The 15,667-nt window shown below is 57.6% G+C and overlaps 2 protein-coding genes across 2 annotated transcripts; one reads left to right on the top strand and one right to left on the bottom strand.

The window, feature by feature from the left end:
• Nucleotides 1–13: 13 nt before the first annotated feature.
• Nucleotides 14–6,422, top strand: YBX2 (Y-box binding protein 2). The gene is made up of 9 exons (XM_511973.8): nt 14–426; nt 1,119–1,182; nt 2,595–2,628; nt 3,497–3,586; nt 4,146–4,430; nt 4,610–4,713; nt 4,956–5,151; nt 5,843–5,927; nt 6,033–6,422. The coding sequence occupies exons 1-8, from the start codon at nt 153–155 to the stop codon at nt 5,891–5,893; spliced, it is 1,098 nt and encodes a 365-aa protein (XP_511973.2). The 5' UTR covers nt 14–152; the 3' UTR covers nt 5,894–5,927; nt 6,033–6,422.
• A 233-nt stretch (nt 6,423–6,655) lies between these two features.
• On the bottom strand, nt 6,656–13,025 carry SLC2A4 (solute carrier family 2 member 4). The gene is made up of 11 exons (XM_024350204.3): nt 12,712–13,025; nt 11,318–11,434; nt 11,034–11,206; nt 10,817–10,941; nt 10,590–10,705; nt 10,300–10,462; nt 10,007–10,194; nt 9,740–9,844; nt 9,490–9,591; nt 8,769–8,972; nt 6,656–8,251 (listed from the first exon to the last, which is right to left on the bottom strand). The coding sequence occupies exons 1-11, from the start codon at nt 12,742–12,744 to the stop codon at nt 8,048–8,050; spliced, it is 1,530 nt and encodes a 509-aa protein (XP_024205972.1). The 5' UTR covers nt 12,745–13,025; the 3' UTR covers nt 6,656–8,047.
• Nucleotides 13,026–15,667: the final 2,642 nt, after the last annotated feature.

Raw genomic sequence — 15,667 nt, 5'->3', positions numbered from 1 at the left:
GCGGCAGCGGGCTGCCATTGGCCTCGGCTCCGGGCCCGCTGCCGGCGTGTCGGCGAGGCTAGGGGCGCGAGGACCGAGCAGGGCGGTGGGTTCGCGAGCCGGGAGGAGGGGCCGGGGCGGCGGCGGCTGTGGCCGGTACTGGACCCGGCGGGATGAGCGAGGTGGAGGCGGCAGCGGTGGCTACAGCGGTCCCCGCGGCGACGGTGCCCGCGACGGCGGCAGGGGTGGTAGCGGTGGTGGTACCGGTGCCCGCAGGGGAGCCGCAGAAAGCAGGCGGCGGGGCGGGCGGCGGGGGCGGAGCCGCCTCGGGCCCCGCTACTGGGACCCCCTCGGCGCCGGGCCCCCGCACCCCTGGCAATCCGGCGACGGCGGCCTCGGGAACCCCCGCCCCCCCGGCCCGGAGTCAGGCGGACAAGCCGGTGCTGGGTGAGGGGCAGGCGTGCACAGGGCGGCTCTGAGGGGTCGGCGGGCTGGGGGAGGGGCAGTGTGGAGCCCGGCAGGATCCGGAAAACCAAAGGCGGCCTGGCCCGCAGGCCCAGAGCGCTAACTGGGCTGGGAGCTGCGCACCAAAGTGGATTCCCCTGGTGGGAAATCCTGCCGTACCTTCCTGGGAGAGAGGGCGGGGCCGGCAGGTTCAGCTAAGGTCTTGGGGTGGAGAATAAAGCCCCAGGGTCCGGCCACGCCCCCGGGCGGGACACAGTGCCTAGTTGACTGGGTTAGAACTAGGCAAACCTCTGAGCCCAGCAAGCAGGTGCACTGGGGACCCTTGCATTGGGAGGGCTAGAAAAACCCTCAGTTATGACCTGGGGGCGGCACTTTGCAGACCAGGTGAGTACCCAGTTCTAGGTGAAGGGGCTGGATTTGTAGGATGTGGGGAACGTGACTTAAGAGTTGGAAGGCTTTTTGAAAGCCTGAGTCCCTGTGTGGGTGATTTCATTTGGTGGAATAGGGTAAGAATACCTTGAAGCTACTAGTGAAACCTGGTTGGCTTGAAGGTAACCTGAATAGGTAATAAGGCAGTAGGCTAGATTTTTTTTTGTTTTGGAGTGTCTCAAAACTGAGTTCAACTCCATCTCTTCCCCCCATCTCACTGTCCCCACTGCATCTCTGCCTGGCAGCAATCCAAGTCCTGGGCACTGTCAAATGGTTCAACGTCCGGAATGGTTACGGATTCATCAACAGGTATCCAAGGAACCCAGGGCGGGGGTGGAATGGGTGTCTTCCCAGCTGGCCTGTGGGACTGGACACCCGCCCAACCTCATCGACCCCTGCGGAGGCACATGGTTGCAATGTCCAGCTGATGCTGGTTGAAAGCCTTTAACCGCAGCACAAATGTGTGCTTCGTGACAAGAGGAAGCCTCCTCCGCATCTTCAAGGGTAGCGGAGGATTAATGATTCAGGAACTTGGCAAACCTGGCTCTGACCCTGCCAGCTTCTCATCTCACCTTCTGGAATTGCTTCATTACTTTTACTCTGACATGCCTTTGGGGCAGAATGTATTATAGGGTTCTCTGTGCCTCAGGGCCCCCGGCTGGAATCCTCACTGATTTCCTGTTATGGCAGCACTCACAACTCAACTCCCTTAAAGAGCTGTGGCTCATTCGAGCCCTCCACCTGTTGGGACTGAGGCTGACAGTGGGGGTCAGGAGGAAGGAGCCAGAGGCTGCTGCTTTCCTTCAGTAGGCAGCCCCACCCCTCAGCACTGGGAGACGCTGTGGCAGTGGATTCTGAGCAGAGCCAGGTCTCCCCCAGTGGGCCCTTCCCCAGCCCAGGCATCCTGCCCGGCCTGGCTCTCCTGGGAGGCCCTAGTTCCCTCTTAGCAGGCTGACCTTTGTGCAGATCCAAGTGCTTTAAAGCTAAAACGTTTGTTCTGGGGAAGGGTCCCTGTCTAATTCTGGAAATGGCAGACGGTCGGGGGCAGAGTGCCTCCGGGAAAACTTTTCCTTTCTCCCCTCCCCCCACCCACTGGGGTTCTTATGATAGAGAATGGGTGAATGTTTTCTTCTCTCTCACCCTTGGTCCCACGCGTGTTGAGAGTGGTCCTGACTCTGGGATTCACCTCCAGGCTGAGGATGAGAATAAAGTTTGGCAGCTGTTTAGAGCAAGTTCCTGACACGTTGTTCCCTTCTCAAACTTGTTCTGCCCCTCTGGCCCCATCTGCACTTTCTGCCTCCTTGACTATAGAAGGAAGAAGACTGGAATTTTTCAACCCTGATGGGGGTTGGGGGAGGGGGTGTTGGCCAGGGACAGTTGCACCCAGCGCTGGCAGGTTGTAAGGCTAGCCTGGGGTGGAAGGTGGAGTCCCGGCAGGGGCAGAGCTGTCTGAGGTTCCTCAAGGTGCCTTTGCCTCCCCAGCCTGCCCTTTCCTTGTGAAGTCCAGGTTTGGCACTGAGGTTTTAGGTGTATCTCTCTTTACACCAGCTTCTGGGGGCCCTGCTGGCTCTCCCTCCCATTCCCCAGGCCCTGTCTACCCCTAACTGGAATGCCGGAGAGGATGGGCCCACTGAGCTTAGACTGGGCATCTAGGGGGGCCTCAGTGAGGAGCTGAGGGCTTTGTTAAAGTCCCTTCCTTAACGACCCATCCTGTTCTGCAGGAATGACACCAAGGAAGATGTCTTTGTTCACCAGGTAAGAGCTAGGTTAGCTTTCTGAGGGGAAGAACCGGCCGTCTTTGAAGGCCTTTGCTGTAATCCTTAGCAGTGCGCTCCGCCATGTTTCTCTGGCTCTTCTTCACAACGGCCCATCTGCCAGGGAATAGCTCCCCCCATCCGCCTTGGGTGCCTGTGTCAACCACCATTAGCCGCACTTGTGTTGGGTTACTAAACGTCCGTCAGAATTGAGCATGTTGCCCCTGGGCATGGCACGCTTACTACCTACTGGGACCTGTTAACACTCCAGGAAGCACTGAGGCAATTTTCAGAGGGAGAAGGTCCTTGGGTGCAGTGGTTCTCAAAGCGTGGCCCCTGCACCAGCGGCAGCAGCATCACCTGACATCCGAATTCTCAGGTCCCACCCCAGACCTGGTGAATCAATCAGAGCTGGGGCTGGGGCTCCACAATCGGTTTAACGAGCTCTCCAGGTGATTCTGATGCACGCTACAGCTTGAGAACCACTGCTTGGTGGAAAGAGCTCTCACTGGGACTGAGGTAAGAAGCACAGTGCATTTTACCCACTTTGCGACTGAAGGCTGTCCCTGCCTTTTGCTTTGGAGTTCATATTTCTTGCCTCCCTTTTTGAAATCCCTGAGGGGTAAAGCGGGGCGGGAGGGGAGGTGTGGGGAGTGCATCCTGGGGATGGTGGTAACTGCACAATCTTTGCTGAGGCCCTGAGTTCAGGACTTTTCCCCTGCTAAACTTTGACCACCTCCTTGCTCCACCCTCCAGCTCTAGACCCCAAGTCAAATGTTGAAAGAATGAAATTGGGTGGTGGCCCCGCAGGGGTGACAGAGACTCCTGTCTTGCTGTCTCACTTTTCACATGGCCTTTTCCCCAATCAGACAGCTATTAAAAGAAACAACCCCAGGAAGTTTCTGCGCAGCGTTGGAGATGGGGAGACTGTGGAATTTGATGTCGTGGAAGGAGAGAAGGTTTGGGGACTGCTATGGGGTATAGAGTTGACTAGGCTTACGGGAGGGTGGCCTGGAGGTCATCACAGGTTAAGACCCTCCTGGGGCCAGCTCTGACCCGTTCTGCGGGAATGGGACTGTGTTCTCTCACCCTGATGTCCTCTTCCTTAACGCTAGGGCTAAGGGATGTCGTAAGTATGTCCCTGTCATCGGTCGGCAGTGTCTGGGTTTCTTCTCTGTAGTTCACCAAGCACTTCGACATCCGTTCTCCACGTGGGGCCCTGTCCTAGACTTCCCGAGTCCACCTCTGGAGTAAACAGGTGGATGCTGGCTGCCAGGCCTTTCTCCACCCAGTCGTATACTCAGGAGGGTGCAGTAGCAATTATTTCAAAAGGACATGTTGCTCCTTCCCAGATGGGTGCAAACACATTCCACTGCCTCTCCAGGGAGGGTAGAAAGAAGTTAGAGGAGCTAAAGGAAAGCTGGAGAGGGGTCTTCCCCTGAAAGAAGGGGAAGCAAGTTGGGAAATGCACATTGGCTGTTGGAGCAGGTTCTCACTATTCCCTTACCACCTTCCCAGGGTGCAGAAGCCACTAATGTAACTGGGCCCGGGGGAGTACCCGTGAAGGGCAGCCGTTATGCCCCCAACCGACGTAAGTCCCGCCGATTCATCCCCCGGCCTCCCTCAGTTGCCCCACCACCCATGGTGGCAGAGATCCCCTCGGCGGGGACAGGACCTGGCAGTAAAGGGGAGCGGGCTGAAGACTCTGGGCAACGGCCCAGACGATGGTGCCCCCCACCCTTCTTCTACCGACGGCGGTTTGTGCGAGGCCCCCGGCCTCCCAACCAGCAGCAGCCTATAGAGGTGAGGGGATGCTGGCAGATGGGAGCCAGTTCCCCAAGTTCAGGAGAGGAGTGGGAGTTAGGATAGAGACCATGGGTCCCCAAAGAAGGAGGAACTGAGGGTTGGGCAGAGCTGTGGATAACCTGGCTCCAGAGCAGCTGCTGTCCCCACAGCTCACCGGGGCCTTTGCATGTTCCCAGGGCACTGACAGGGTAGAACCCAAAGAGACAGCCCCATTGGAGGGGCACCAACAGCAGGGAGATGAGCGGGTCCCCCCGCCCAGATTCCGGCCCAGGTACCGAAGGTAAGACCCCCCTGCTGGGGCTTGGTCTTCCCCTTCCAGTGTTGGATCCTTGGGGCAAGGGACAGGAGGATGCAAGGGCGAAGCTCTAGGCAGAGCCTGGGCTCCTGGCGAGACAGGTGCCTTGCGGGGAGGCAGTGCTCATGGGCTGGAAGCCTGGCTCCTGGAGGTGGGGTGGGGCAGCTGGGTGAGCCCTGGGGAGGGAGTATTCCCTGGTCCCCTCAGAGCCCTGCTCCTTGCCTTAGGCCTTTCCGCCCCAGGCCACGCCAGCAGCCTACCACAGAAGGTGGGGATGGTGAGACCAAGCCCAGCCAAGGTCCCGCTGATGGTTCCCGGCCTGAGCCCCAGCGCCCACGAAACCGCCCCTACTTCCAGCGGAGACGGCAGCAGGCCCCTGGCCCCCAGCAGGCCCCTGGCCCCCGGCAGCCCGCAGCCCCTGAGGTGAGGACCTCAGATGTGGGATGAAAGAAAAGGCTGAGACCAGCTCCCTCCCCCACCCGCTCCTTTTTCTTTCCTACTCTATCCTTTGGCTCCTCCCCTCCCCTGCCCTGGCCCTGCCACCATCCTCTTCCATGCAGCCTGCTGGGTACCCCCCTGGCAGGTGCCCCCTCCCACCAGGAAGCCCCCACAGAGGCAATCAAGCCCATGATTGCCCATGATGGCCATGCCCCCCCCAACCCATCCCCCACTTGCTGCCTGGAGCCATCCTACCAGCTTGTAGATGTGAACTGAGGGGTGTGATTGCGGTTTTAATGGGAAGGGAAAAAGTGAAAGAAGGTTGAAGTTCAGGGCTCTGAAGAACAAGTCTCAGCCCTGCGCGATGTCTCATGCCTGTAATCCCAGCACTTTGGGAGGCAGAAGCAGGCAGATCAGTTGGGGTCATGAGTTCAAGACCAGCCTGACCAACATGGAGAAACCCCGTCTCTACTAAAGATACAAAAATTAGCCAGGCATGGTAGCACGTGCCTGTAATCCCAGCTACTTGGGAGGCTAAGGCAGGAGAATCACTTGAACTGGGAGGGGGAGTTTGCAGTGAGCCAAGATCACGCCATTGTACTCCATCCAACCTGGAGTGAGACTCTGTCTCAAAAACAAAAAGAACAAGTCTCAATTGGCCACCGCTGTTCTTTAGACCTCAGCCCCTGTCAACAGTGGGGACCCCACCACCACCATCCTGGAGTGATTCCAACTCAAAGGACACCCAGAGCTGCCATCTGGTGAGTGGCTGGTGCAGTTGGGTGGGTGGCCAGGAAGGCGAGGTACTGGGTGGCGATGACAAGTCGCTGTTGTTCACAATCCGTCCATTTCCTTTTCTCTCTCAGGTATCTGCCAGTTTTTCCAAATGACCTGTACCCTACCCAGTACCCTGCTCCCCCTTTCCCATAATTCATGACATCAAAACACCAGCTTTTCACCTTTTCCTTGAGACTCAGGAGGACCAAAGCAGCAGCCTTTTGCTTTTTCTTTTTTCTTCCCTCCCCTTATCAAGGGTTGAAGGAAGGGAGCCATCCTTACTGTTCAGAGACAGCAACTCCCTCCCGTAACTCAGGCTGAGAAGGAACCAGCCAGCTCTTACCTCCTCCTGGTTGCTTTTCTTCCCCCCACCCCAAGTTTATTTTTGTTTTCCCCCGGCCCCCTACCTCTGAAGCCATTTTATGATCTGTCATGTGCCACCTGAGCCTCCAGTAAAAACAAAAACAGGCTTTCCTGTGGTCTTGGTCTCCATCTCTTCTGTTTTGGAGAATCGCTAGTAACTCACTGTTGAAGGTGGGGAGGAGGGGATGTGGGGCCGTGGGCAGGGCCTGGCATCCTTGCTGCCATGTCTCCAGCTGTGTCCCTGGTGAAGAGTGCCCCTATCATGGGTTTCACTGCCCATCTGTGACATGGGCTGACACCTCCCTCACAGAGTGAGTATTCTGCAAATGCCAAGAGCAGTGCCCGGCACTGGCAGCTACAATTTATTGAGCATTTACTATTAATAAAGCAATGAGTAGAAATGTGAGTAGGGGCATGAGCAATGGCATCCAGAAGATTCTGAGGCCTTGAGCTGAGGCAGGACAGAGGGAGGAAGAGGGGTGAAGAGTTATGGTCCCTGTCTCAGCCCGTCCTCAAGTACCTCCACAATAGGATGCTTGTCTTCAGCAGTGACTTTATAGAAGTATCTATATATATACATTTAGTACAACCGACCTTTGGTTTCTTCTCTCAATCCCCTTTTCAAACGTATATAAAAATATCCAAAGGCTCCTCCCAGCCCAGTGTTTCCAGGCAGCCTTTCAAATCCCCTCTTTGCCTTAGTTGGTCAAAAGCCTGTGGATGCAGCACCCTTCCAGGAAGGGAGAGGAAGAAAGTTAGGGCTCCTTCTTGGCAGCCTTGGGAAACAATCGGGGTAGAGCCCCAAGCCTAGAGGCGGGAGCCTGCCGTCCTTCCATCTTGCCACACATGGGCACATACTTTCCTGTTCCCTCTTGCCCTGGAAGGCTGAGCCTGCAGTGAGGGAGGTGAGTCCTTTTCCCTGCAGGGGTCAAGAGAGAACTCCCTTCGCCGGGGCGGTGGCTCACGCTTGTAATCCCAGCACTTTGGGAGGCTGAGGCAGGCAGATCACGAGGTCAGGAGATCGAGACCATTCTGGCTAACATGGTGAAACCGCGTATATACTAAAAATACAAAATAAATTAGCCGGGTGTGGTGGCATGCGCCTGTAGTCCCAGCTACTCCGGAGGCTGAGGCAGGAGAATGGCATGAACCTGGGAGACAGAGCTTGCAGTGAAGCAAGATCACGCCACTGCACTCGAGCCTGGGCGACAGAGCGAGACTGTCTCAAAAAAAAAAAAAAAAAAAAAAGAGAACCCCCTTTGCCCAGAGTCTGCGTGGCAAGAATTCAGTGAAAGTCCCAGATTGTGGGAGGAGTCCAAGGTGGTGGGAAACTGGATTTCTTGTCTCCTGTCCTGCTCTCTGCTCTGGTTTGTCCCACTGAGAAAGTCTAGACCTGTCTTCCCTCCAATCCCCCTTCTCTAGCAGCGAAGAAGGTATTCTGGAGCTGAGTCTGGGGAAGGTGGGGAGGAAAGGGGATGGGGGAAGGAAGAGGGGAGGGGAGAGTGGCCCACCCTGATGGCCACGGCCAAACCACAACACATAAATAATCCAAGAGAGTCACACGAGGGGAATGAGGGGGTGCTCAGACCACCCTTCCCCCAGCTTCCCAATTCTACCAGGCTGCAGGGATTCTTTTCCACCCGGAAGTAATAGGGAAGAGAGGGTTAAAGTGCTGCAGAGGAAAGGAAGGGGTCTCTGGGGCGGGTAGAGAGAGCTGGCTCTCCCACCCCTGCCTGGCCCCTCAGTCGTTCTCATCTGGCCCTAAATACTCAAGTTCTGTGCTGGGTTTCACCTCCTGCTCTAAAAGAGAGGGTGTCCGGTGGAAGGCAGCTGAGATCTGGTCAAACGTCCGGCCTCGAGTTTCAGGTACTCTTAAGAAGGTGAAGATGAAGAAGCCCAGCAGGAGGACCGCAAATAGAAGGAAGACGTAGGGCCCCATAGCCTCCTGGGACAGGTGGAGAAAGAGGTGTTGACGGAGTGAGGTGGGGAGGGAAGGGGTAGTTTCAGGCAACCAGGAGCTAAAGGCCTTCATAGGGAGCTGGGGGGACGGCAGACAGCAGCTGCCTCCTCCAGGGACAAGGGAAATGAGCAGGAATGAGAATTTACACTGAAAAGAGGATTCTCTGAACCCCAAACACTCTTAGTTTTCGCCCTCTTCACCATCCTCAGTTACTGCACTCAGAGGAGAGTCCCAGCTGTTTGTAGTATTAATGCAAAGTGTATCATTTTATTCTTGGAGTAAGGTAAGTTATGCCACTGGTGCGTTTCAGACACCTCAGTTACTATCCAATCTAGGTCAGCTTCCTTCCTTGCTTTGATTCTGTGGAGCAGGTGGTCCACCAAACTGACCCAAAGACCCATGGTCTGTGGCTGGAGGAGTCCCTGACAGGGAAGCAGGTGGGCTAGCTGTGTGATGCCCACCTCTGGCCTACGGTGTGGGAGGCTGGGGTGGGGGGACCTACCGCAACATACTGGAAACCCATGCCAATGATGAAGTTGCTTGTCCAGTTGGAGAAGCCAGCCACAGCCATGGCTGCCGGGCGGGGTCCCTGGCTGAAGAGCTCGGCCACGATGAACCAAGGAATGGGGCCAGGGCCAATCTCAAAAAATGCCACGAAGCCAAAGATGGCCACAATGGAGACGTAGCTCATGGCTGGAACTCGCTCCTAGGGGCCAGACAGGGAGGGTGGAGAATCCAGTTGAGGCCTTTCTGGATCTTCCCTTGCCCTCAACTCAGAGAAGTGAAACCTAACCCCCTCCCCAGCAGCTTGTAGGGGGGCCTGCTGTCCCGGGTTAGAGCAGGCCCTTGACTGGCATTCTGCTGGCTATCCCAAGTGGGTTCAAGGCAGAGGAAATGTTATGGCCTCTCAGTTCTTAGGACGGTCAGCTCTCCCTGGACTCTAAAGCTGGGTCCTTAGGAATGATTGTTCCTGAGGCTTGACAGGGGCTCTCCCTCCTGGCTGCCAGAGTTGTGCCACAGCTGCCTCCCAGTGCAGCCCAAATCCCTCAGGAGCAGACCACAATCCCAGCAGATTCTGGAGCCAGTCAGCCCCAGTCCTGGTCCGGAGCTGGCGCCAGGATTGAAAGCATGTGTGTTAAGAAGGGACCCTGGCTGGTCACAGAGACTCACAGGACCATTCCCATGGGCTGGGCTGCTAGCCCCTCCTAGCCTCCAGGCCTTACCAGCAGGAGCAGAGCCACAGTCATCAGGATGGCACAGCCACACATGCCCGCCAGGCCCAGGAGATGGAGCGTCCGGCGCCCCGCCCGCTCCACCAACAACACCTGCGGGGAGAGTCGGAGCTTGACCCCAGCCTTTTGGGCACGGGAAGTAGGAGGGGCCGCGTGGGTGAGGGCAACCAAGAGCAGGACCTCCGGGACACCCAGGGAGGTGAAGCCAGTGGCTCGGGCCATTCCAGAGGTGAGCAGTTACCGAGACCAAGGTGAAGACTGTGTTGACCACACCAGCTCCTATGGTGGCATAGGCAGGCTGGCCTACCCCTGCTGTCTCGAAGATGCTGGTCGAATAATAGAAAACCTAGAGGTGGGGGAGAAGAAGAAGTGATGGCAGGAATGCCCCTTCCTCTACTCCAGCCACAACAGGCTGGCCCTACCCTGGGTGTTGGTGGAGGGGGTTTGCTCCCCACTCTCGTCTACCCTCCCGGGGCTGTGCCCTGCCTGGAGGCTGCTCCACACATACAGCATTGATGCCAGAGAGCTGCTGGCTCAGCTGCAGCACGACCGCAATGATCAGGGGCTGCCGGTGGGTACGGCTGCCCAGGAGCTGGAGCAGGGACAGTGGCCGCTCACGCTCCAGCTTCCGCTTCTCATCCTTCAGCTCAGCCAGCACTCCAGAAACATCGGCCCAGCCTGTCAGGCGCTTCAGACCTGGAGAAGGGAAGGTCAGGCCTGAGGGGACCTGAGAGGAAGCCAGGTGCTAGCAAGATGAGGCGGAGGCACGGGCCTGGGCCAGGCTGCAGTGGGAGAGCTTACTCTTCCTGGCAGGCCCCTCGAGATTCCGGATGATGTAGAGGTAGCGGGGGCTCTCGGGACAGAAGGGCAGCAGGACCAGCTGCAGGAGGGCAGGTAGCACTGTGAGGCCCAGGAGCAGTGGCCACAGGCTGGCAGTGCCCAGGAGGGACTCCAAGCCCAGCACCTGTGGGAGAAGGTTGGGAAAGAAGGCAGGTCACTCAGCCCTTCTGCCTTACCTTGGAAGCCCACTGTATTCTCCAGAGCCCCACTCTAACCACTGCCCAGGCACCCATGAGGCTTGCTCCGGTCACCTGGGCGATCAGAATGCCGATAACGATGGCCAGTTGGTTGAGCGTCCCCAGGGCGCCCCGCAGGTGAGTGGGAGCAATCTCCCCCACGTACATGGGCACCAGCCCTGATGTCAGCCCTGGGCGAGGGAAGAAGAGAGGGCTGAGGGCAGGTGTCCATTCCCATCTGAAAGCCCAGGCATGGTGAAAGAGAACAGGGCGCTAGGCAGGGCTGTGGCGCCCGTGAGTACCTGAGTAGGCGCCAATGAGGAATCGTCCAAGGATGAGCATTTCATAGGAGGCAGCAGCGTTGGCCAGGCCCATGAGGCTGCCCCCCAGCACCGCCAGGACATTGTTGACCAGCATGGCCCTTTTCCTGGCAGGCAGACAGAGTGAGGCTGTGAGGGTGAGGGCACCCAGCAGTGGCTCCCTTCCTGTTTCCCCCACCCCTGCCCTCCAGCTGCGAACCTTCCAAGCCACTGAGAGATGATACCAATGAGGAAGGAGGAAATCATGCCGCCCACGGAAAAGATGGCCACGGAGAGGGCCCAGAGGGTGGTGAGGGTGCCTGGAGGGATGGAGCTGGGTCCCTCAGGCCCCTGCCTCCCCAGCCACGTCTCATTGTAGCTCTGTTCAATCACCTGGGGGACAGCAGAGGACAGATTTCCTGCAGACCGTTCCCTTTCCACCACCCCCGAGACACCTGTCCTCCTCGTTTGGGTACCCCCACCCTGCCAGCTGCAGGCCCTCACCTTCTGAGGGGCATTGATGACCCCAATGTTGTACCCAAACTGCAGGGAGCCAAGCACCGCAGAGAACACAGCAAGGACCAGGGTCCCAGTCACTCGCTGCTGAGGGGGTTCCCCATCCTGGACAGGCAGACGCAAAGACACAGCATGTCACATGGAACCATGATTTTTTTCCTTCCGCTAGGGGCCCGGGCCCAGCTGGAGCCTGAAGATACTGGGCTCCACCCAACATGTTGGGTGAGGGAAACTGGGCCATATTAGGAATTGCACAAAGATCTCAATGTAAACAGGAGCTGAACTGCAACCTGGGCATAAAGGAGAAACTGGATGTTTGAGTCCATAAGGCAGAGAAATGTTTGAGAACTTGTCTCAAAATTCTTCTGTGACCTTGAGACAGGCTTGGCCTTAAGAGCTCAGATTTGTGTGACCTTGGCCAAGTCACTTCCCTGCCCCGAACCTGAGTGTCCTCTGTGAGATGGGGGTGATGTTGCCTGCCTTGCCTACCTATCTGTGAGAGTGTTGTGAAAATCAACATCACATGTTAACAATATCCTTGACAGTGCTGGTTTCATAAATTAACACGTGCATTATTATCATCAGCCACTGTCCTCTTCCCTCCCCTCTGGGGGTTCTGTCAGCCAGCTCCAGGAGGCCCCCAACAGGACCAAGAAGTGCTGTTCCAGAAAGGACATCCCGGTCATCTAGGGGTGGCCTTCTCTATCTACGTCGTGGCCTGCCCTCCCCCTCTAACCTCCGTGCAGGGAGGGCGGTCCAGGGGTTCTGCCTGGGAGAGCCATGCCCAGGGGAGGAGGGCAGGAAGGTGGTGTGAGGGGCGGTGGCAGTGGTGGCCGCTCGCTGGCGGCACAGAATGTCTCCAAGCGGAAACCTGAGCTGGGGGAGGGGGGGCTGACAGTCCCCTCTGCCCCTCCACCAACCATGGGGCCAAGGGAAAGTTCAGCGTCCTGGAGGGCGGCCAGGAGTGGGGGTGGGGGCCCACGGAGAGCCTCCGGTCCTCGAAACACTGCCCGTGAGCGAAGACGGACGGACAGCTCCCGGAGGGCAAGACCCGCCTGGATCTGCTTTCCCGAGTCGGATCGAGGGCAGGGTGTCCCCGATTCCGGAGCGCCGCGCCGCCTACTAGGCAAGGGGGTGAACCCTGGCTCGCAGAATCCACTTGCTGCCTGTGCCCCGAAAGGCCCTCCAGACCCGCTCTGCCTTTTGGTAGAATTGGAATCTCACAGTCACGAGTTGTCCAGGCCGGGTATAAATAGCCAGCCCCCTACCTTCACCCCCTGCGCCTGCGCAGGAACCACCCCCAGCTGACCCCAACCGCGACCCCAGCCCAAGAAAAGCGGGACCCGTGCCCCCCCGCCCCGCCCCCTCATGATGAATCCTACTTCGGAGCCTATCTGTTGGAAGCCCGACGGCATCTCGTCTTAGAAGAGCTGGACGCGCAGGGGCGGCGAAGATGAAAGAACCGATCCGGGAGTCTCTGACCCCGGCCTGGCGCGCAGAACCTGCGGAGGCCGCGGGGGTCCCGGAGTGACGTGCGAGGGCGGGCCCGATGGGACCCACAGCCACAAGCCAAGGACCCAGAGAGCAGTGGGGCTCCCGCGGATCTGGTGGAGCGGGGCTGGGGGAAAAGACGCGAGGAGCCCCCGCCACCTCGCTCCTGCCCCCGCGGGCCACGCCCTTCACAGCACCCATTGGCCAGGAGCCCGCACACCCCAGAAGGCCACGCCCCCTCCGCCTGGGGTTTAGAGTTTGGCTGGAGTTGGTGGGGCGGGGCAGTGAGGCCACGCCCCTCCGCGTGGCTGGCGAGACACGCCTCTCGGGTTCCCGCCAGCCTCCGACTGGGAAGTTTTGAGAAAAGAGTCCCTGGAACAAAAGGCCCCGCCCACCCACGTGTTGGGACTCCGCCCACCAGCTAGGATCCCGGGCTGCAGAAGCATCTTAAACTCTGCGGGTCTGGACAGTGGGGTCTGAGAGGAGAGGACGGGCCAGGTGTACTTGCCCCGGGGAAACTCCAGCGGCCTGAGACCGCTCGCGAGCCGGCGCGCGGGTTGGGAGAGGAGCAATGCCCCAAAGTAACCCGGGGCTGCTATTTTTAGCTCCCACGTTGGGAGCCTCCAAATGTCAGGTCCCGGGCGTCCCGGCCTGTCCCAGGCGGGGGCGGAGAGACAGGGAGATGACGCCTTAAAGGGTCCGCGACATGCTTCCCACGCGAGTGTGGCCCTGGGGGCCAGGAAATTCCGTTCCCACAACGGGTCTGGTGGCCGGGCTGCTTGGTCCTGTCTTTCAGTGCCTCCCTGCTCCGGGCACTGTCTATCCCGCCCTTCCCCTACACACATTCCCCAGGTTGGTTCCTGGAGCCGGTCCGAGGGACAAGTGGTCACACCAACCACACCACCAGCCCTGAGGTCTCTGAGCCTCTGAGGTCTCTGAGCATATGCTGGCCGCGTGAACGACACGCTCTCTGGAGGCTGCTCCGGGTTTGGATCCTCGGCCAAATTCTGCCAGGCAGAAAGTGCGCGACCTAGGGTCGGCGTGTGGGGAGAGAGAACCCGAAATACCCAGAGCGTGGCGAGTGTCTGGCTCAGAAAACGGGCTTCGGAAGCGCAGGGTTGTGCTGCCACCTGGAGGGAGAGCGAGGAGCCGCAGTGGATTGCACTTGGAATCTCAACCCACTATCTCTCGCCTTTCCGCCACCCTAAGGCTTCAGTGACATCTAACCCAGGCCCTTCTCTGGAGCTGCAGATCCAGGTGTTCGTTACCGCCCGGATGTGGCAGCTCTAGTGATCAGCATGTCCAAACCTGCTCCTCCTCCTAACTTCCTTATTTCAATGAATTACCCGCCCAGTCACCCCTATGGTAGAAGTCATGCTCGATTCCTCCTGTCCTGCGCCGCTCTCCTCGTTTATCCAGTTAGTTTCCAACATTGGTGCTTTAACCTCCAAAACTCTCTCGCATTCATCCGATATTCTCCGTGGCGGCTGCCACTTCAGTCCAGATCACCATCACCCTCACTGGTCTTCCTGCTCCTCTTATTTCCTTTATGACGAGGGCAGAGAACAATTTTCCAAGGTCCAATCTCATCTCTCAAGCAAGAAGTCACTGTCTGTGTTGCCCCAATTGCCAAGTTCAAATCCCTTTTCAGAGTGAACAAAACCTCCTGCCTCTCTTATCCGATCTCTGGCCTTATCTATCTCTCCTGCCTCTCCTTCTATCTCCTTCGCCTCCTGTTCTGGGCAATGCCTAAGTCCTTATTGTACCCAGAACACACTGTGCCTTTACATCCCTTCTTGATCCCTTTGCTGCACTAATCCCCTGAAAAATCTGGAATGCCGGCCCGGCCTGGTGGCTCATGCCTGTAATCCCAGCACTTTAGGAGGCCAAGGCAGGTGGATCGACTGAGGTCAGGAGTTTGAAACCAGCCTGGCCAACATAGAGAAACCCCATGTCTACTAAAGATACAAAAATTAGCCCGGCGTGGTTATGCACACCTGTAATCCCAGCTACTCGGGAGGCTGAGGCAGGAGAATGGCTTGAACCCGGGAGGTGGAGGTTGCAGTGAGCCGAGATCGTGCCCTTGCACTCCAGCCTGGCGACAGAGTGACTCCGTCTCAAGAAGAAAAAAAAAAATCCGGAATGCCAAAGGACTCCTCTTCATCCTTCAAAGAAAGCTTCCTCACCCAGTTCCTGCTCCACAGGTTCACTTTGCTTCCGGCTTCTGGGGACCTTGATCCCTGAGTTCCAGCACAGAAGATTGAACGAATGACAGTTATTAGCACACTGTCTTCACTGATCTATGTCTCATTTTTATTTTTGTTTTTGTTTGTTTTGAGACAGAGTTTCGCTCTTGTTACCCAGGCTGGAGTGCAATGGCACGACCTTGGCTCACTGCAAACTCCATCTTCCGGGTTCAAGCCATTCTCCCGCCTCAGCCTCCCGAGTAGCTGAGATTATAGGTATGCGCCACCGGGCCCAGCTAATTTTGTATTTTTAGTAGAGATGGGGGATTTCACCATGTTGGTCAGGTTTGTCTCCAATTCCCAACCTCAGGTGATCCACCTGCCTCAGCCTCCCAAAGTGCTGGGATTACTGGCGTGAGCCACCATGCCCGGCGATTTTACTGGTTTTGAGTTGAGGTCTCTGTTGCTCAGGCTCGAATGAGAGGCACAGTCACCGATCACTGCAGCCTAGACTTCCTGGGCTCAAGCGGTCCTCTCACCTCAGCCTCCCAAGTAGCTAAGACTACACGTTTGAGTCACCACACCCAAATGCTTATTTTTATTTTTAAAATTATCTATTTCCATATCCATTTCTCATTTTTCCTCCTTCAAAAGTCAATTA

The sequence above is a fragment of the Pan troglodytes genome, chromosome 19, assembly GCF_028858775.2.
Source record: "Pan troglodytes isolate AG18354 chromosome 19, NHGRI_mPanTro3-v2.0_pri, whole genome shotgun sequence".
In the NCBI taxonomy this organism is placed as follows: Eukaryota; Metazoa; Chordata; class Mammalia; order Primates; family Hominidae; genus Pan; species Pan troglodytes.
The sequence above is the reverse complement of the archived record's forward strand: the minus strand, read 5'-3'. Positions and strand labels throughout refer to the sequence as shown.